The sequence below is a fragment of the Hyla sarda genome, chromosome 3 (assembly GCF_029499605.1).
Source record: "Hyla sarda isolate aHylSar1 chromosome 3, aHylSar1.hap1, whole genome shotgun sequence".
NCBI lineage: Eukaryota > Metazoa > Chordata > Amphibia > Anura > Hylidae > Hyla > Hyla sarda.
The window spans coordinates 132,348,793-132,371,372 of record NC_079191.1 but is presented as its reverse complement, the minus strand read 5'-3'; the positions used below and the strand labels follow the sequence as shown (position 1 = coordinate 132,371,372).

General features: G+C 43.7%; 1 protein-coding gene across 6 annotated transcripts in view; it reads left to right on the top strand.

Moving 5' to 3' along the window:
* Positions 1-22,580, top strand: part of IFT80 (intraflagellar transport 80) — a 188,790-nt gene that overhangs the window by 32,906 nt on the left and 133,304 nt on the right. For all 6 annotated transcript variants that reach the window (XR_008891127.1, XM_056565065.1, XM_056565068.1 and 3 more), the window contains one exon: positions 8,430-8,498. Coding sequence is in view for 5 of the 6 variants with exons in the window: in XM_056565065.1 (XP_056421040.1) it covers positions 8,430-8,498 (69 nt within the window). In the remaining variant the exon portion in view is untranslated. The remainder of the gene's footprint in view (positions 1-8,429; positions 8,499-22,580) is intronic.

The window sequence follows — 22,580 nt, the reverse complement described above, 5'->3', positions numbered from 1 at the left end:
CACCCTATAAATAAATAAACAAACCAATGTGACTAAGAGATCACGGCAAAGACTGTCTGTATCAGGCCACCTGCAAAGAAAGCACAACAGAAAGGTACCAATGTCATTTATGTGCTCCAAGCATAATAAAACACATTCAAAACGCATAATAAAACACATTCAAAACGCAATTCATGCGGAGCATACACTCACTGTGCCGTGGATATTTTCCAGAAAACCTAAAAAGGAAAGCACATAGAGAAAAGCCCCTATCAGTAACTGTCCAGCTGGTACCTGTAAAGAAGAACCACTTCTCCGCAGTATGCGGCTACACACAGTTCCAGTCTGCCGATATCCGTGATCCGAGGACGGTACGCTATACCCGCAGTGGCGGGGAGCCTTGCGGTAAATGCCGGCTGCTAATGCGCTTCCGTACCTGGGATCACGGCGTGTGACGTCTTATACGCTGGCCGAGCCACGCGTCACTTCCGCCGCGCCCCTGATTGACGTCATAGGGGCCGGCGATTATCGTGCAGCGCGCGGTCAGGTGACGGCCGCAATGAAAACAAAAGAATCATGTGATTACGGCTATGGTAAATACTCTTATATCCTGGTATATTCATAATGGCTAGATGTTTAAGGCAAGTTTAGGGGGAACTAACGGGATAGCGGTTAAGTATGTAACCTAAAACAATTCATAAGTATATATATTTAATAGGCAATACTTTGGAGGTGCCTTATACATATATATAACAGGTGCATAGAAAAGCCGGACCATAGGAGTGTATACATACATAATGGGAAGTCTAGGTACCCTAAATGACTGGGTACTATTGCCATAATTCATTGGTGACTCCCATAATTATATTGATACAAACTGGTCGGAGGAAATTAAACTAGCATACATATAGAGTTTTGACAAGGCCAAAACACAAAGGCCATGGGTATAGATACCCTTGATGCTCTGAAGAGGTTAGACTCCGCGGACAAGAACTAAAAAATTGAACCTTATATTGACTGAGGCTCAATTTAGTATAATATAAAATATATAAAATATAAATTATAAACTAATGGGGTACCCCCCGAAAGGGGGACACTAGATAGGCTACATGACAAGGGGATAGCGGGGGCCTAGGGAACCTACCTTCCCCTGCGCTAGTTCTATAGCCCTAGTGCCTAGGCAGGGAAAACCGCCCTAATAAGGGCGGGCCTGCTCCCGATCCTCCTACTTGCCTAATAGGTCCCTAGAAATTGGTGACACTGACTTTAGGCTTACTAAAGCCTCCACTAGCTGCCTATAGTCACCAAGAACTGGGGGTACCCCCAAGTCAATCTACAAAAAACTAGCATAATTGACCTGTTCATTCAGGCCAGATGGAGTACAGGTGTCTAGTTTGTAAATCCACCTGCACTCCCTTTGTAGGAGTACACGGTCCAGATCCCCTCCTCTAGGTGATGGCCAAACTTTTTCTATACCCATGAATTTTAGATTATCTGTCCGGCCCTGGTGAGAGTCATTGATGTGCCTTGCAAGGGGCTTATCCCTCCGATGTCGGATATCCCCCAGATGTTCAAGAATCCTGGTCTTGAATGCTCTCCTGGTCTTACCCACGTATTTTTTACCACATGGGCAGGTAGCTAGATAAATCACCAATATTGTAGAGTAGTTGATAAACTCTCTCAATCTGAACTGTTCTCCAGTGGATTCATTAGCAAATATCTGAGACCTGCTGATGTTGATGCAGGTCTTACAGTGTCCACATGGAAAACACCCCGATTGTCTAGGTCTTTGTTCTAACCAGGTGTTTCCCAATGACCTCGGTGGTAGATGGCTTTGTGTAAGTATGTCACCTAAGTTGCAACCTCTCCTAAAAGTCAGTAGGGGTACCTCTGGGATTTTGTCACGTATGTCAGGGTCCATTCTGAGTATATCCCAATGTCTATTAAGGATCTCACGCATTTTGGTGGACCCTTGATCAAATGTCGCTATTACTCTCGTAATCCCCCCTAACTGGTCTTCCCTCGGTCGGGGTATAAGTAATGATTCCCTGGGTGTAGCAAGTGCATGTTGGTATGCTGCTGAGAGAACGTGCGAGGGATAGCCTCTATTTTTGATCCGTGTACGAAGTTTACCAGCCTCCTCCACGAAATCACACCTCTCCGAGCAATTCCTCCTGAGGCGGAGATATTGTCCATGCGGGATACCCCGTTTAAGGGGTCCCGGGTGGCAGCTCTCCCACCTCAGGAGGCTATTGGTGGCAGTGGCTTTTCTATGCACGGTGGTCCGCAAGGTACCACTATCTTGTTTGTAAATCATAATATCCAAGAAAGCTAGGCATTTCTCCTGTATCTCAAAAGTGAAGAAAAGCCCTAGTCCATTGTTATTTAGGGATTTGATAAAGTCCTGAAAGGCCTGGGCTGTACCCTGCCACATAATAAGGACATCATCTATGAATCTAGCCCATACCAGGGCGGATTCACTAAAGTGTTCCCTTGTATCTGCAAATACTACGGTGGCCTCCCACCAGCCCAGGGTCAGGTTTGCGTACGTGGGGGCGCATGGGCTCCCCATCGCCGTACCCCTGAGCTGGTGGAAATAAGTACCGTTGAAAAGGAAGTAATTGTGCGTCAATACAAGCCGCATCAATTTAAGCACTAGTTCATTGTGGGCCTGCATATTGATGTCCCTAAAAGACAAATAATATGCTATAGCTGATAGGCCCACCTCATGTGGAATCGCTGAATACAGAGACTCAACATCAATGCTGGTCAATAGCGTGTTTCTGTCTACAACAATTCCCTCCAATCGTTTAAGTAGGTCCGTAGTATCCTGTATATATGATGGTAATGCCATGACAAAGTGCCTTAGCACCTTGTCGATATAGATTCCTATATTTTGTCCCAGACCTCCTATGCCTGCCACGATAGGACGCCCTTTAAGAGGTGTGGTTCCCTTGTGGACTTTGGGCAAGGCGTAGAAGGTCGGGACAATAGGATTCTGTGGTATCAAAAACTCACACTCCTGATCACTTAGCAGGCGATCAGTTTTGGCCAGGGCTACAATCTCCAATAATTCTTTTTTATACCTATTAGTGGGGTCACCACTCAATATCTCATAAGTGGACCTGTCATCCAATAGTTTTTTACACATGAGAATATATTTGTCACGATCCATGACTTTAATGTTTCCCCCTTTGTCAGCAGACTTGATAACTAAGTTATCTTTACGCCGTAGCTGTTTAATGGCAGCATGTTCCAAGTTGGAAAGATTCTTCCTGTTTGCTGACAAGGGGGGAAAAGACAAGGCTTTAATATCACGGGACAGCCGAAGTGCATGCTGGGACTTGTATATATGCAACAGCTGGAGGAATACTACTTCAACTTCCAGCATGCCCTTTGGCTGGGGGTTGTAGTTCTTCAACAGCTGGAGGCACACTGGTTGCAAAACTGAGCTACGTAACAAACTCTACTCTCTGTGTTTCACAACCAGTGTGCATCCAGCTGTTGAAAAACGACAACAACTCCCAGCATGTATGTTCTTTCAGTGCATGCTGGGAGTTGTAGTTTGCAACAGCTTGAGGCACACCGGTTACGAAACACTGAGTTTGGTTGCAAAACACAGAGTTTGTTACCTGTGTACCCTTCAGCTCAACTACAACTCTCAGCATGCACTTGAAGCCGAAGGGCATGCTGGGACTTGTAGTTATGCAACAGCTGGAGGCACGCTACTGCAACTCCCAGCATGCCCTTTGGCTGTCAGTGCATGCTGGGACTTGTAGTTATGCAACAGCTGTAGGCACACTTTTTCATATAAAAAATGTGCTTCCTGCTGTTGCATAACTACAACACCCAGCATGCACAATCTACCAAAGGGCATGCTGGGAGTTGTAGTTGTGCCCTTTTTTGCATGCTGGGAGTTGTTTCTAGGCAATAGCAGGAGGCACGGCCCTGCTCTGCCGGATGTTGCCTGACACCGCCGCTGTCTCCGCTCCTGGGGGCCCAATTTCCGATGCCGGGGATCAGGGGTCCCAGGTCCAGGTGAGGACTCCCGCTTTCGCCCTCCGGAATAGGGTGGACCCCCCGCGTTCTCCCTGCAGCAGCCCGCATTCTATGCGTAGCTGCGTCTGAAGTTTCGGAAACCTCCGGCCTTCCGAGATGGGGACGTGACGTCACGCCACACCCCCTCCATTCATGTCTATGTTTCCGAAACTTCAGACGCAGCTACGCATAGAATGCGAGCTGCTGCAGGGTGATTGCCGGGGGGTGGGGTCCCATCGGCGGCCTCCCGCAATCAGACATCTTATCCCCTATCCTTTCGATAGGTGATAAGATATTTTTGCCCGGAATAACCCTTTAAGGACACCCCCACAGCAGGAGTCCTGATTCCTCGGCCAGTAATGGCCACCAGTGCCACCTCACTCCTGTTGCTAAAGGGAGATACAGCACTATCGAACAGCACTATCACCTTTTTTTTACTAGGTCACCAGTGACCCCATTGACCCAGAATCGCCGATCTGAATTGATCGGCAATTTGCAGCGATTGCCGACATGGGCGAGGGGGGGGGGGGGGGCGGGGACCGCGGAATTCACACGGACGTACAGGTACGCCCCAGGTCCTTAAGTCCCAGGATGTCAGGGTGTACCTGTACGCCCTGGGTTCTTAAGGGGTTAATATGGCATTTGCCCCAGAATTTAGCCTTAGAGAACAGGCATTTGGCAGATGCTGCGTGTATGTGTACTTTTAATGATCTCATTCATATGTATTGTCCTGAATTGTTTTGTTGCAGAAGTCAGAACATGGTCTCGTTGTGGTAGACCACTGCCAAAATAATCCAGTTACTCCGTGCTTTGTTCTGTACTTTAGTATAAACTATATCTGTATCCAAGAAATAGATATTTGGATGGCTCGTACCCAAAATAACTACCAACTCTGACTGAGCTAGCCAACCCAACACCTATACCTAAGGTGTAGATAGAGCCAAACAAAATAATAGAAATGTTGGCACTCAAAGTCAATAAATATCTGGACTACACCTCTAAAATGGCCCAATATTTATTACAGCAATATAAGATAAATATAAATATCCATCACCAGCAGGTCAAACGGCCCTTGTGAACCTGCTCGGTACATTGAAGTATTAATAAAAAAAAAAAACATAAGAATTCAGCATATAAAATTTACTACTTAGATAGAAATATGCAGCTACTTAACCCCTTGAGGACGAAGCCCATTTTGACGAAGGACCAGAGCATTTTTTGCAAATCTGACCGCTATCACTTTATGCATTAATAACTCTGGGATGCTTTTACTTAGATTTTTTTGTGACATATTCGACTTTATGTTAGTGGCAAATTTCCGTCGATACTTGCATCATTTCTTGGTGAAAAATTCCAAAACTTTTAAGCTCTCTGCTTGTAAGGAAAATGGCTATGTCAAATAAATTATATATTGATTCACATATAAAATATGTCTACTTTATGTTGGCATCATAAAGTTGACATGACTTTACTTTTTGAAGACATTAGAGGGCTTCAAAGCATTGCAGCAATTTTCCAATTTTTCACGAATATTTCAAAATCGGGGACCAGTTAAGATTTGAAGTGAATTTGAGGGTCTTTATGTAGAAATCTCCTATAATGGACCCTTATTTTGGAAACTAAACCCGTCAGATCCAACAAAAAAAACTATTTTTTTAATATATTGCATAGTACCTAATCCTGACCATGTACATCTAATTTTTATGTGTCTAGCACCTTTATTTATTTTTTTATTACACTTTTAATTTAGCTCACTAGTCTGAATTTCTCTCAAAGGGAGGGGACATGGGGCGTGGCCCCCCTCCCTTAGTATGCTATCTGCTCACATCTCTCTAAGCATTAGCAAAACTACAACTCCCAGCTTGTCCTCACTGACAGTAGCGGGACACAAGCTGACAGTAGAAGGATTTTTCCTGCAGTTGTGAGCCCTGCGCTCACAGCTGTCAATCAAGGAAGTATGTCCATGACATAGGTGATGATGCATGGACACAGCAGGAGTAGTATGTCTCCAAGCAGGCAGGGGGGGCAGTTGCTTGACTGGCTTTTTCAGTATGAAATACTGAAAATTTTCTAATGAAAGCTATTGCAAAACCTATTGATTTTGCATGCTTTACAACATATCAAAAGTTTTTGTATCTGGCAGTGCCCATTTAACACCCCACAGGTGGTTGACGAACTTTAAAGTGGGACTTAAAATTAAAAAAAAAAATTTCAATAAAATGCTGGTGTTAACCCAAATTTTTTATTTTCATAAGGGGTATAGGAGAAAAAGCCCCCAAAAATGTTTAACCCCATTTCTTTTGAGTAGGGAAATACCTCATATGTGGATATAAAGTGCTCTGCGAGTGTACTACAATGCTCAGATGAGAAGGAGCCGTGGTGTTGTAGCTGTGTATGGGAGTGTGTATGTAGTGTTTTTACTTTTTATTTTGTAGTGTAGTGTTAGGGTTCATTCACACAGTGGGGTTCACAATGAGTTTCCCGCTGGTAGTTTGAGCTGCAGCGGAAAATTTGCCGCAGCTCAAACTTGCAGAAGGAAACTCTGCCATGTGATTGTACCCTGTTGCAGAACTAAAACTCCCAGAATGCACTGACAGATTGTACATGCTGGGAGTTGTAGTTTTGCCACAGCAGTAGAGCCACTGAGTTAGGAAACAGACTCTAGCTCAGTGTTTCCCAACCCGTTTACCTCCAGCTATTGCAAAACCACATCTCCCATCATGTACGGTCTGTCAGTGCATTCTGGGAGTTGTAGTTTTGCAACAGCTGGAGGCACACGGGTTGGGAAACACTGAGTTAGGAAACCGACTCTAGCTCCGTGTTTCCCAACCAGTGTGCCTACAGCTGTTGCAAAACCACAACTTCCAGCATGCACTCACAATCGAAAGGAATGCTAGGAATTGTAGTTGTGCAACAACTTAAGGGGCACAGTTTGGAGACCACTACACAGTGGTCTTCAAATTGTGGCCCTCCAGATGTTGCAAAACTACAACTCCCAGCATGCCCAGATGGCCTTTGGCTTTCTGGGCATGCTGGGAGTTGTAGTTTTACAACTTCTAGAAGGCCACAGTGAAGATCACTTACCAGCGATCTTCACTGCAGCCACCTCCGCTGCATTTTTCAGCCTGCAGTCTCTGTTGACGATCGACGTCTGTGCCGCCGCTGCTCCGGTATGCTGGCCGATGGGCGATGTCACAGGAAATCCTGCTGATAGATATCAGCTGTCATCCCAGTCCGATCACAGCCCGGCGAGCGGCTGTGATGGGAAATACGGAGGGCATACAGGTACGCCTTCCGTCCTTAAGTACCAGGACGCGAGGGCGTACTTGTACGCCTCCGTCCTCAACAGGTTAAAATGTCCTTCTAATTGGTCCGCATAAACTGAGCCTTAGGATATATGGCACTAGTGTCCTATTGAATAAAGATTATCCATAGGAGTAAAAAGACAGTCACAGTTAATTAAGCAACAGTTATGATTAGCCCACACACTCCTGCAATTGATCTCCTGTATGTCACAGCAGTATACACTGGTATATAAGCTGTGGAGTCTAAGTCCAAACTGTTCTATGCACAATTCACCGAACGGGGTCCCCTGGTTACGGCGTCTTCTATGAGGATGTAAATGGTGCTGTGCACCTCTCACGTACTGCAGTCTCCCGTTTGGCACTTCAGTGAATCGGGATGGCTTCACTTGCTCATACTCTGCACGGCTCATGCGTCTGGCTGGTCGCGCTCCTGCGTGCAGCGTGTGCAAGCTCTGACCTGGGCAACTTCTGCAGTTAGAACTTCACAGAAGCTAGTTGCTGGAGGATGTGCGGGTTGGGGTCCTCGTGGTGTGCGAACGTGCGTTCGGACAGATGATTGACAGCAGGTCTCAGAATATTGGCTCCAATGGGAATAGATAGTTGCTGAACTTGTGGTTATAATATTGATGTAGTGATATTACAAAACAGTAGATAGTGTTAGCTGTACGTATTTCAGGACCTCTGTAGATCCTTTCTTCAGCAGCAATATTATAATTAGAGATTTATTGCAGGAGTGTCTGGGCTATTCTAACTGCTGGCTTAATTGACTGTGTGATTGTATTTTTACTCATATGGATATGGATTACCTTCATTCAATAGGACACTAGTGCCATATATCCTAAGGCTCCATTTATGCGGACATTTTAGTATGCTGTGATTTTTACATGCTGAATTTTTATGTTGTTTATTTAATAATATTTTTAATATACCAAGCTGGTTCACAAGGGTCCTGTGACCTGCTGGTGACTTATAAATAAATAAAAAATGATATATATATATATTCTTATTGTGTTGTAATAAATATTATGACATTTTAGAGGTGTAGTCCAGATATTAATTGACTTTGAGCGCCAATTGGGTAACATTAATGTTCTTGTTTCCCCACAGCTGGTGAGGATGGACACATAAAGATATGGTCTAAAAGCGGAATGCTAAGATCCACATTGGTTCAGACTGGTAAGTGATACATCAGAATCCACTGTTCTTTCATTACTGCAGCATGTGTATGTGTGAAAACCAAAAAGTATTAATATATATTTTCCATATCCTTTTGTACATCACTTATTCCCTTCTGCTGAATATATGATATTGTATGATAATAGTAGTACATCAGTAACCACAAAGAAAAAAATTATCATTCCATTTATGGGACCCTTCATGTTCAGGATGGTCCTTACTTGGTGTAGAAAATGAATGTGCGGTTGCCTAGGAACACTCATTTGCTCTGGGTTCCACCTTTAACAACATCATTGTTACGCCGAGCGCTCCGGGTCCCCGCTCCTCCCCGGAGCGCTCGCTTCTCTCTCGCTACCGCAGCGCTCCGGGCAGCTCCACTGACCCGGTGCGCTGCGATACCGTCTCCAGCCGGGATGCGATTCGCGATGCGGGTAGCGCCCACTCGCGATGCGCATCCCGGCTCCCGTACCTGACTCGCTCTCCGTCTGTCCTGTCCCGGCGCGCGCGGCCCCGCTCCCTAGGGCGCGCGCGCGCCGGGTCTCTGCGATTTAAAGGGCCACTGCGCCGCTGATTGGCGCAGTGGTTCCAATTAGTGTGTTCACCTGTGCACTCCCTATTTATACCTCACTTCCCCTTCACTCCCTCGCCGGATCTTGTTGCCATTGTGCCAGTGAAAGCGTTCCATTGTGTGTTCCTAGCCTGTGTTCCAGACCTCCTGCCGTTGCCCCCGACTACGATCCTTGCTGCCTGCCCCGACCTTCTGCTACGTCCGACCTTGCTTCTGTCTACTCCCTTGTACCGCGCCTATCTTCAGCAGTCAGAGAGGTTGAGCCGTTGCTAGTGGATACGACCTGGTCACTACCGCCGCAGCAAGACCATCCCGCTTTGCGGCGGGCTCTGGTGAATACCAGTAGTGACTTAGAACCGGTCCACTAGCACGGTCCACGCCAATCCCTCTCTGGCACAGAGGATCCACTACCTGCCAGCCGGCATCGTGACAATCATATAAAAGAATGCTAAAACAGTCTCTAAAACATATATCAATATGCTCAGCTAACAAGCAAATAAAAATCATTGTGAAAAAGAAGACCTTTATTCATTATCGCAGGTACAGTCATGGCAGTAAATGTTGGCACCCCTGAAATTTTTCTAGAAAATGAAGTATTTCTCACAGAAAAGGATTGCAGTAACACGTTTTGCTATACACATGTTTATTCCCTTTGTGTGTATTGGAACTAAACCAAAAAAGGGAGGAAAAAAAGCAAATTGGACATAATGTCACACCAAACTCCAAAAATGGTCTGGACAAAATTATTGGCACCCTTTCAAAATTGTGGAAAAATAAGATTGTTTCAAGCATGTGATGCTCCTTTAAACTCACCTGGGGGCAAGTAACAGGTGTGGGCAATATAAAAATCACACCTGAAAGCAGAAAAAAAGGATTGAAGTTCACTTAGTCTTTGCATTGTGTGTCTGTGTGTGCCACACTAAGCATGGACAACAGAAAGAGGAGAACAGAACTGTCTGAGGATTTGAGAACCAAAATTGTGGAAAAATATCAACAATCTCAAGGTTACAAGTCCATCTCTAGAGCTCTACAGGGTGGGCCATTTACAGTGGGGATCAAAAGTTTGGGCACCCCAGGTAAAAATGTGTATTAATGTGCATAAAGAAGCCAAGGAAAGATGGAAAAATCTCCAAAAGGCAACAAATTACAGATTACACATTCTTATAATACAGTACAGACCAAAAGTTTGGAAACACCTTCTCATTCAGAGTTTTCTTTATTTTCATGACTATGAAAATGGTAGATTCACACTGAAGGCATCAAAACTATGAATTAACACATGTGGAATTATATACATAACAAAAAAGTGTGAAACAACAGAAAATATGTAATATTCTAGGTTCTTCAAAGTAGCCATTCTCTTGATGAGCTTCAAAAGGTAGTCACCTGAAATGGTCTTCCAACAGTCTTGAAGGAGTTCCCAGAGATGCTTAGCACTTGTTGGCCCTTTTTGCCTTCACTCTGTCTTCCAGCTCACCCCAAACCATCTCGATTGTGTTCAGGTCCGGTGACTGTGGAGGCCAGGTCATCTGGCACAGCACCCCATCACTCTCCTTCTTGGTCAAATAGCCCTTACACAGCCTGGAGGTGTGTTTGGGGTCATTGTCCTGTTGAAAAATAAATGATGGTCCAACTAAACACAAACCGGATGGAATAGCATGCCGCTGCAAGATGCTGTGGTAGCCATGCTGGTTCAGTATGTCTTCAATTTTGAATGAATCCCCAACAGTGTCACCAGCAAAGCACCCCCACACCATCACAACTCCTCCTCCACACCAGCACACCTGTGAAGTGAAAACCATTTCAGGTGACTACCTCTTGAAGCTCAACAAGAGAATGTCGAGAGTGTGCAAAGCAGTAATCAAAGCAAAATGTGGCTACTTTTGAAGAACCTAGAATATGACATATTTTCAGTTGTTTCACACTTTGTTATGTATATAATTCCACATGTGTTAATTCATAGTTTTGATGCCTTCAGTGTCAATCTACAATTTTCATAGTCATGAAAATAAAGAAAACGCTGAATGAGAAGGTGTGTCCAAACTTTTGATCTGTACTGTATGTCAACAAAAGTTAGATTTTATTTCCATCATTTATACTTTCAAAATAACAGAAAACAAAAAAATGGCATCTGCAAAAGTTTGGGCACCCTGCAGAATTTATAGCATGCACTGCCCCCTTTGCAAAGCTGAGACCTGCCAGTGTCATGGATTGTTCTCAAACATCATCTATGAAGACCAGGTGATGTCAATCTCGAAGGTTTTAAATGCCCAGACTCATCGGACCTTGCCCCAACAATCAGCACCATGGGTTCTTCTAAGCAGTTGTCTAGAAATCTGAAACTGAAAATAGTTGACACTCACAAAGCTGGAGAAGGCTATAAGAAGATAGCAAAACGTTTTCAGATGTCAATATTCTCTTTTCGGAATGTAATTAAGAAATGGCAGTCATCAGGAACAGTGGAAGTTAAAGCAAGATCTGGAAGACCAAGAAGAATATTAGACAGAACAGCTCGCAGGATTGTGAGAAAAACAATTGAAAACCCACGTTTGACTGCACAATCCCTCCAGAAAGATCTGGCAGACAATGGAGTTGTGGTACACTATTCCACTATAAAGAGATACTTGTACAAATATGGTCTTCATGGAAGAGTTAACAGAAGAAAACCTCTTCTACGTCCTCACCACAAAAATCAGCGTTTGAACTTTGCAAATGAACATGTAGACAAGCCTGATTCATTTTGGAAACAACAACTTTTGTTGACATATTATAAGAATGTCTAATCTGTAATTTGATGCCTTTTGGAGATTTTTCCATCTTTCCTTGGTTTCTTTATGCACATTAATACAAATTGTTGCTATCAGTGTGCGAAGAGTGGGAGAAGAGAGTTGCATTGACAATCCAACACAATGGGCAGCACATTGAACACATTTAATAAGTGGTCAGAAACCTGTAAATAACTTTTGAAAGAATAAAGTTACTCTAAAACCAAGCACATCATTGTTTTTCTTGTGAAATTCCCAATAAGTTTGATGTGTCACATGACCCTCTTCCTGTTGAAAAAACAAAAGTTGGATTCAAAATGGCCGACTTCAAAATGGCCGCCATGGTCACCACCCATCTTGAAAAGTTTCCCCCCTCACATATACTAATGTGCCACAAACAGGAAGTTAATATCACCAACCATTCCCATTTTATTAAGGTGTATCCATATAAATGGCCCACCCTATAGATTTTCCTTTGTCCACAGTGCGCAACATTATCAAGAAGTTTGCATCCCATGGCACTGTAGCTAATCTCCCTGGGTGTAGACGGAAGAGAAAAATTAATTGTCAACGCAGGATAGTCAGGATGGTGGATAAGCAGCCCCAAACAAGTTCCAAAGATATTCAAGCTGTCCTGCAGGCTCAGGGAGCATCAGTGTCAGTGCAAACTATCCGTCGACATTTAAATGAAATGAAACGAAACGCTATGGCTGGAGACCCAGGAGGACCCCACTGCTGACACAGAGACATAAAAAAGCAAGACTACATTTTGCCAAAATGAACTTGAGTAAGCCAAAATCCTTCTGGGAAAAGTCTTGTGAACAGAGGAGACCAAGATAGAGCTTTTTGGTAGAGCACATCATTCTACTGTTAACCTAAAACGGAATGAGGCCTACAGAACACAGTACCTACAGTGAAATATGGTGGAGGTTCAATGATGTTTTGGGGTTCCTTTGCTGCCTCGGGCACTGGGTGCCTTGAATGTGTGCAAGACAATATGAAATCTGAGGATTACCAACGGATTTTGGGTCACTCTGTACAGCCCAGTGTCAGAAAGCTGGGTTTGTGTCCGAGATCTTGGGTCTTCCAGCAGGACAATGACCCCAAACATACATCAAAAAGCACCCAGAAATGGATGGCAACAAAGCGCTGGAGAGCTTTGAAGTGGCCAGCAATGAGTCCAGATCTAAATCCCATTGATCACCTGTGGAGAGATCTTAACCTCTTCAGGACACAGGGCGTATGGATACGCCCTGCATTCCGAGTCCTTAAGGACACAGGGCGTATCCATACGCCCGTGGGAAATCCGGTCCCCACCGCTAGCCGGTTGGGGACCAGAGCCGGATGCCTGCTGAAATCGTTCAGCAGGCATCTCGGCATATCACCCAGGGGGGTCATCATGACCCCCCCATGTCGGCGATCGCAGCACATCGCTTATCAATTCAGATGAGCGATGTGCTGCGATTCCGTTCCCCGCCGGGCGGGGATCGAAGCCGGATGTCAGCTGATTTCAATCAGCAGAGATCCCGGCAGTGTGCTGGAGCATTGTGGCCACCCCCCTCAGTACAGTTGTGATTGGGTGGCCAAAGTGGCCACACCAATCACAGTGTAATGGGAGGGGATGGTGGGGGCTAGGAGAATGTTGCTCCATTCTGCCCGCCATTTCACAGAGATCTGGCGAGCAGGACGGAGCCCCATGCTGCCACCATCCCCTCACTGTAAAAAAAGTGCCCCTTGCCCCCTTTCTGTGGCCTCTTTGGACAGAAATCCCCAGGGATAGCTTTAGATTTAGGTAGGGACAGGTTAGGGTTAAAAAAAAAAAAGAAATTTTTTTTTTAAAATATTTTTTTCGGCGTACCTCAGTGGGTGTCCGTGGGTCCGTAGCACCTTTAGCTGCATGACCCCGGCCCTGCTGGGTCGCTGCGGTCTGCCGCCAGCCTTTTTTTTTTGGCGCAGATCTTTTTTTTTTTTTCCCTAAGCGTGTGTGCGGACCCTCTTAGTTATAAAAGAGCGGTCCGCCACCGTTTGTTAAAGCTCACCCGCTGCTGATCGGTCCCGTAGTACTAATCAGCATTTTTTTTTTGGTGCCGGCACTTTTTTTTCGCGTTTTCTAGCGTTTTTTTGCACCTATAGGCGGTCCGTGCCACCAGTAGCAGGCGTGTACTGTGTGGTCGGACCTTACCTGTGTGTGTGCGGCGTGCCTCACCGCTGTCAGTGATTTATCACTGATCAGCGTTTTTTTTTTTTGTGGTAAAGGCACTTTTTTCGGTTAACGCATATTTTTTTTTGTACCCATAGGCAGTCCGTGCCACCAGTAGCAGGCGTGTACTGTGTGGACGGACCGTACCTGTGTGTGCAGCCTGTCCCACCGCTGTCAGTGATTTATCACTGATCAGCGTTTTTTTTGGGGTTCAGGCGGGTGTATTTTTTCGGGGTTAAGCGGTTTTTTATTTTATTTTTCGGGTTTTTTGTGTGGGGGTCTGTGTACAAGCCACCAGCCACTGTTTTGGGCTGAGTGGCCAGACCCCCACTGACTTCTGCGCCCCCTGCCGCCACAAGCGCACACCACTGATTAGATAAACGCTTTTTTTTGGTGCAGGGATTTTTTGTGCTAGAAGTCCCTTTAAAAAAAAAAAAAAAAAGTCCCCTTTTTATTTTTTTTCTGTTAGGGCGGGTTAGTTTAGTTAGGTTAGGGCGGGTTAGGGAGGTAGTCTCGTACCACACCACACACACACACACATCCCCATTCGAGTAGGGAAATGGCCCGCAGAGAATTTTTTAAGTGACGACTTTGTTAATCTAATGGTTACACAGACGAATCTGTATGCCCAACAGTTCATCGCCGCTAACCCGGGCTCATTTTTAGCTAGACCCTGCAGCAGGACTCCTGTCGATGCAGCCAAAATGAGGACCTTTTGGGGCCTTGTTCTGCATATGGGTCTAGTTAAAAAACCCAGTGTCAGGCAATATTGGAGTGGGGATGTCTTTTACCAGACACCCCTCTACAGTATGGCCATGGCACGTTCCCGGTTCGAGGCCATTCGGAAATGTTTGCATTATGCTAATAATGCGGCTTGTCCCCCCCGAACTGATCCCGCGTATGACCGCCTGTATAAAATCAGGCCGGTCATCAATCACTTCGTGGCCAGATTTAGGGAGGCTTATGTCCCTGGAAGAGAGGTCGCTATTGATGAGTCTCTCATCAGCTTTAAGGGGAGACTCGGCTTCCGGCAATACATCCCTACCAAGCGGGCGCGGTATGGCATGAAGCTGTATAAACTTAGTAAGAGTACCTCCGGGTACACTTGGAAGTTTATGGTGTATGAGGGACGAGATTCCCGCATTGAACCCCCAGATTGTTCCCCCCACTCTGGGTGGTAGCGAAAAATCGTTTGGGGCCTTTTGCACCCATTGCTAAATAAAGGTTACCACCTTTACGTGGATAACTTTTATACTAGTATCCCTCTCTTCACATCCCTCGCCGCCAGATCCACGGTCGCTTGTGGGACAGTCCGAAAGAATCAAAGAGGCCTTCCTTCCTATCCCCCGGGGTGAGTCCCGTGCCTTTTCCCATGAGAACCTGTTGTTGGTCCGGTATAAGGACAAGAGGGATGTCCTTATGCTCACCACTATTCATGGGAATGGCAGCACCCCTGTCCCTGTGCGAGGTACCGTGGGACCGGTCCTCAAGCCCGATTGTATTCTGGACTACAATCGGTATATGGGGGGAGTTGATCTTTCTGATCAAATCCTCAAGCCATATAATGACATGCGGAAAACAAAGGTATGGTACAAAAAAGTTGCGGTCTACACGGTACAGGTTGCCATGTACAACTCTTTTGTACTGTACAAGTACGCTGGCAACACAGGGACATACCTGGAGTTCCAAGAGGAAGTTCTAAAGGTGACCTCATCTATGGTGACCGCCAAAGAGTGGGTCAGAGCACCTCTGGAACTTCAGGTCCCTGGATCGTCCCCGGCCAACACTTTCCAGGTGTGATCCCCCACACTGGAAAGAAGGGACGATCTCAGAAGAAATGCAGAGTGTGTCGCAAGAGGGGAATTCGGAAGGACACCACCACTCAATGCAACACTTGCCCAGATAATCCGGGCCTCTGCATAGACTGCTTCAGGGAGTATCACACTTCCATGGAGTACTACATTTTTGCCCTTTGCCCTAATTTTTATTCCCCAAAATTCAACTCCAATGTACCAGTCCAGGGTACATTGTCTTCCAAATTTTATACCACCCCCCCCCTCCCCTCAAAAAAAACCCAAAAAAACAAAACCAAAACCTTTTTCCCAATACCCCCAATATCTTTTTGGAGATTTGCAGTTGCCTCAAATGCGCAACGCTCTCTCCCCACCTGAGCGGTTGCGCATTTGAGGTAACAGAATAGGGACGGCCCCACACATCCCCTTCCCAGAATGATGATTCAGAGTATAGGGTTTGGGGCGGGCATCATTTTTACTTTTGGCTGTACTCTGGGTCATCATTCTGGGAAAATAATTGGCATATCAGTACTAAAATTGCAATTTTCTTTCCCCCCATAGTACACTTCATCCATTCCTGGAAAATAAATGAAGGGAACACCTGTCTGTTCCAAATCTCCACTTCACCCTATACACCTTCCTTAGGGGGTGTAGTTTGTAATAGGTTCACATGTGGGTGTTCCTTTCTTGTATTTTCCTCTGAATGTATGTAACTGTTAGGTCCGTAACAAACATCCGCCTCAAATGCGAAGAGTTCTCGCTGAGCTCTGTCATATTTCCAGGCGACAATTCGGAGTCACATGTTAGTTGTTCCCAGAAAGATGAAGCAGAGCATAGGTTGAAAATTGCAATTTTCAAAAGCTACCCTTCATCCATTCCTGGAAAATAAATTTAGGAAACACCCGTGCGTTCAAAATGTCCTCTTTACCCCTATACCCATTCCTCAGGGTGGGTACTTTCTGTAATGGTGTCACATGTGGGTGTTACATTTTTGTATTTTCCTCGGAATGTATGTAACCGTCAGCTACTGATACGCCATAGGCCACAAATACAAACTGACCTCTATGACTTCTGAGCCTTGTTATGCGCCTGCCCAGCACGTTACCCCATATGTGGATGTATTTTCATAGTCAGGGGAAAAAGGCCTCCAAAATTTGTAACCGAATTCCTCATATTACCCCTTGTGAAAATGTTAAAAATTGGGTAACCCCAGCATTTTAGTGTAAAAAAATCAAATTTTTCAATTTATGGTCCACTTTTCAAAAAACCTGTGAGGTATTATTTCCCACTGTACCACTTTTTACGTTCATTGAGGGGTGTAGTTTCTAAAGTGGTGTCACATGTGTTTTTTTTTTTTTCTTTTTGCTGTTGGGGGCTTTATAAATGCACATGACCCCCGACTTCAATTTCAACAAAATTTTCACTCCTTCTATTCTGAGCATTGCAGTGCGTCCACAGAGCAATTTACATCCACATATGGGGTATTTTTTTTCTCAGACAAAATTGTTCTACAAATTTTGGGGGCCTTTTGCCCTATTACCCAATGTGAAAATGAAACAGTTGGGGTAATTTTTGGGGAAACCAAGCATTTTAGGTAAAATTATTATTATTTTTTTTTACATATGCAAAAGTCGTGAAACCCCTTTGGTATATTAAGGTTCACTTTACCCCTTGTTACGTTCCCCAAGGGGTCTAGTTTCCAAAATGTAATGCCATGTGGGTTTTTTTTTTGCTGTCCTGGCACCATAGGGGCTCCTAAATGCGGCATGCCCCTAGAGCAAAATTTGCTTTCAAAAAGCCAAATGTGACTCCTTCTCTTCTGAGACCTGTAGTGCGCCAGCAGAGCACTTTTCACCCCCATATGGGGTGTTTTCTGAATCGGGAGAAATTGGGCTTCAAATTTTGGGGGGTATTTTCTGCTATTACCCTTTTTAAAAAATCAAAATTTTTTGGGAAAACAAGCATTTTAGGTAAAAAAAAATTTTTTTGTACATTTGCAAAAGTCATGAAACGCCTGTGGGGTATTAAGGCTCACTTTATCCCATGTTACATTCCCCGAGCGGTCTAGTTTCCAAATTGGTATGCCATGTGTTTTTTTTTTTTTTTTTGCCGTTTTGACACCCTAGGGGCTTCCTAAAGGCGACATGCCCCCCAAAAACTATTTCAGAAAAATGTTCTCTCCAAAATCCCCTTGTCGCTCCTTCCCTTCTGAGCCCTCTACTGCGCCCGCCGAATACTTTACATAGACATATGAGGTATGTGCTTACTCAAGAGAAATTTGGCTACAAATACAAGTAAAAATTTTCTCCTTTTACCCCTTGCAAAAATTAAAAAATTGGGTCTACAAGAACATGCCAGTGTAAAAAATGAAGATTTTGAATTTTCTCCTTCATTTTGCTGCTATTCCTGTGAAACACCTAAAGGGTTAAAACACTGACTGAATGTCATTTTGAATACTTTGGGGGGTGCAGTTTTTATAATGGGGTAATTTGTGGGGTATTTCTAATATGAAGACCCTTCAAATCCACTTCAAAACTGAACTGGTCCCTGAAAAATAGCGAGTTAGAAAATTTTTTGAAAAATTGGAAAATTTCTGCTGAACTTTGAAGCCCTCTGATGTCTTCCAAAACTAAAAACTCATCAATTTTATGATGCAAACATAAAGTGGACATATTGTATATGTGAATAATAAAAAAAATTGTGGAATATCCATTTTCCTTACAAGCAGAGAGCTTCAAAGTTTGAAAAATGCTAAATTTTTAATTTTTTCATGAAATTTTGGGATTTTTCACCAAGAAAGGATGCAAGTTACCACAAAATTTTACCACTATGTTAAAGTAGAATATGTCACGAAAAAACAATCTCGGAATCAGAATGATAGATAAAAGCATTCCAGAGTTATTAATGTTTAAAGTGACAGTGGTCAGATGTTCAAAAAATGCTCTGGTCCTTAAGGCCAAAATGGGATTAAAATTGCTGTTGGGAAAAGGTGCCCTTCCAATAAGAGAAAACATTTTCTAGAAAAATTTCAGGGGTGCCAACATTTACGGCCATGACTGTATAAGGGAGTAATGTTTCTCCTTGAGGAGAGTGCCAAGCTGGTATGCAAAGTCTTATGGCCCATGTATTGCTTCAGTGAGATGAAATATGCAAAATAGCTCTTATCCATAAAGAAGAAGGAACAGAGTTTACCCACAACAATTTATGAAGGCAGGTGTAGTTAATATTTTCTTAAAGGAGTTATCCAGGAAAAAAACTTTTTTTTTTATATATCAACTGGCTCCAGAAAGTAAAACAGATATATAAATGATTTCTATTAAAAATCTTAATCCTTTCAGTACTTAAGTACTAAAGTTGAGTTCTTTTCTATCTAAGTGTTCTCTGATGGATGACACCTGTCTCGGGAACTGTCCAGAGTAGAAGAAAATCCCCATAGCAAATATCTTCTACTCTGTTCAGTTCCCGAGACAAGCAGAGATGTCAGCAGAGTGCACTGTTACCAGACAGAAAAGAGCAACTCAACTTCAGCAGCTGGTAATTATTGGAAGGATTAAGATTTTTAACTTTCTGGAGCCAGTTGAGATATATGTTTTTTTCCTGGAATACCCCTTTAACATGCATGAATGCACCAGATTTATCAAAGTGGCTCAAAGTTTTGCCACCCGTTAGTTGCCTTAAATGGGCCCTGTCATTAAAAATGTTTTTTCTCCACATGATACAGCAGGGTTCGCTATGCCCCACGGCCGGCACGCCTATCCCCTGTATACCAGCGCTAGGACTGATGCGTGATTAAAACACAGGTCCCATCGCATGCGCCCCTTATCGTTCATATGTGGGCCCCGACCGACATTACTTTACAGATCGAGCACTCTGTCTGACGCCTCCATGTGCCCGGGCAATACAAGAGGCAGAGAGTGAGCACTCTCAGCCTCTAGTGATTGGAGAATCACCCAGCGCGTCTCCCGCACGGAGAAGGAAGAGGAGAAGGACGGGCATTGTCCTGGCGCACGGAGGCATCAGACAGTGGGAGTGAGTGCTCGCTTTCTATAATGTTGGTCGGCGCTCACATATGAAAGATAAGAGGCGCATGCGCTGGGACCTGTATGTCAATCACAGCGCTGGTGTACAGGGGGCATAGCGAACCCCTGGCCATGCCTATCCGACTGTCAGTGGCTGCAAAGAAAAGTGTTTTTTTTGGATAATAAAAGCCGTAATAAGAGGGATACAAGTAAGGCTGGAGACATATTGTACACACCATACACACACTGTGGTTAGGTTATATGCCCCAACTGCGGACCAATATATGGAGGGTTATTTAAACCAATTCACCAAAAGATCACCGAAGTGATCCACTAATTCCCTATATTTCCCATATATTTGTTGAAAGGTATAATCTTTATTAATTTCAAAACACCAACAAAAAAGGAGTTAAAATTTGCAGTGTATCTCTCCTCCTGTATTATTAATTATCTGTGCCAGCCAGGCATCACCTATTATCTACCTGTGTGTACCTGCAGTGTACACACGGTTGGTGGAGGAGTCTACACTGTATATTAAAAAACCTATCCTATGCCCCCCTCGACATGTTTCGCCGCAAGACGCGGCTTTGTCAAGAGGCTTAGGGGCCTCTTGACAAAGCCGCGTCTTGCGGCGAAACATGTCGAGGGGGGCATAGGATAGGTTTTTTAATATACAGTGTAGACTCCTCCACCAACCGTGTGTACACTGCAGGTACACACAGGTAGATAATAGGTGATGCCTGGCTGGCACAGATAATTAATAATACAGGAGGAGAGATCCACTGCAAATTTTAACTCCTTTTTTGTTGGTGTTTTGAAATTAATAAAGATTATACCTTTCAACAAATATATGGGAAATATAGGGAATTAGTGGATCACTTCGGTGATCTTTTGGTGAATAGGTTATATGCCCCAAACCTCATGACAGTTGCGCTTTAAGTGACACTGTAGAGAATTCACAGGATTTGGCACTTTCATATATCCTGTTTGTATAGTGGAGATTAGTGGTCAGAACTGCTGGATTAGCAAAGATCCAGATCGCCTATGATTGTAGCAAATGTCATCCTTGGCCACCTGTCAACCTTACATATAAAAATAGTTGAAATAGGAAAAGAAAGGGGGTTCAGTTATGATGTCCCTTAATAATTGGATCTTTGTGATCCTGATTGCCAGAAATACCCCAATTATTCAAGTGTTAAATAGAAGTAGAAAGCTTAACCTCTGTAAAGAAAACCGAACATTGAGTAGGAGCAATAGGCTTTCAGCGATAACCCCTCATTTATTGTTTGGTGCTCACCAGGCAGTATGAGGTGTGTTATGAGGCATAATCCGTAACGCCAATACAATTCCCTTCTGTATATTCACATGTGAATGAGGATTGTGATCTCCTAGGATTTTATTAATGGTTTTCTTCCACTGATTTAATGATGATTGCCCCACACACTGGGCTGCTTCTAAAAAAGAAACCGTAGCCCTGTTTTGTATCAAGTCCTTGTTTTTTTTTTCTTCCTGAGCCTTCAGCGGGGAGAATAGTAGCGTTTGTCCCTCCCTCTAGGACAGTCTCTACAAGACTTGGCCGAGCCAGCTGAGCACTTTGTTTAAACAGCAGTGTTAATAGTGGGGCCGCTGTCATCTAATAGTGGAGGGGTTTTGTTCACGAATAAGTAACAAAGAGCTGGCTTCACACCCGCGCCCAATACAGAGCTAAGCACATGCACTGATTGACCAGCGTGTACAGTGTACTTTATGTACCACTTTATAAACTTCCCCAACTTCAGTTAAACTAGAAGTGTTTTTCAAAAATCATTACGAAACAATGTCCAAATAAAGTTGGGCTCTGCTCTTTACCCACCTAGATAACACTTAAAACAATTCTGACTGCAGAATGTTATTCCCTGAGTGCCACATACTATTTTGGTATTCATGACACAGCATTTTTTTTGTTAGCTATACCCTTTTTATTTTTCTGCCAATTTAGGGTATGTTTGTTTGTTTGTGTTACCATATTTTGAGAAGAGTTTTTATTTATTTTTACATATTTTTGGAGAGAGATGAGTGGTTACATTTTTGGATGCAAATGACCTTTTCAATAACTTTTTACTGTATTTACTTTAGGGGTGTTTATTTTCTTAATATTTTTATTTTGTTTTCCAATATTAACTCCTTAGGGACTCAGCCTATTTTCACCGTAAGGACTTTGCAAATTTTCGTTTTTGCACTTTCACTTTTTCCTCCTTCCTTTCTAAAAAATCATAACACTTAAAATTTTGCACCTAAAGACCCATATAAGGGCTTGTTTTTTGCGTCACCAATTGTACTTTGCAATGCAATTACATCACTTATTTTATAATATAACCTGCGGTGAAACCCCCAAAAAATTATTTGTGGGGTGAAATAAAAAAAATGTAATAAAAAAACGCCATTTTGTAAATTTTGGGGGCTCCCGTTTTCTACGCAGTGCAATATTTGGTAACAAGTGACACCTTATCTTTATTCTGTAGATCCATATGGTTACAAGGACACCCAATTTATATAGGTTTTTAAAATAATTATAAACTAATGTTTAAAATTGGCACCTTTATGTTTTCTGTGTACGGGGACTCATTTTTGAGGACTAATTTTTGCGCCGTCATCTGTAGTTTTTATCGGTACAATTTTTGTTTTGATGGGACTTTTTGATCGCTATCTATTAATAATTTTATGGTGTATGAAGTGACCAAAAATGCACAAGTTTGGA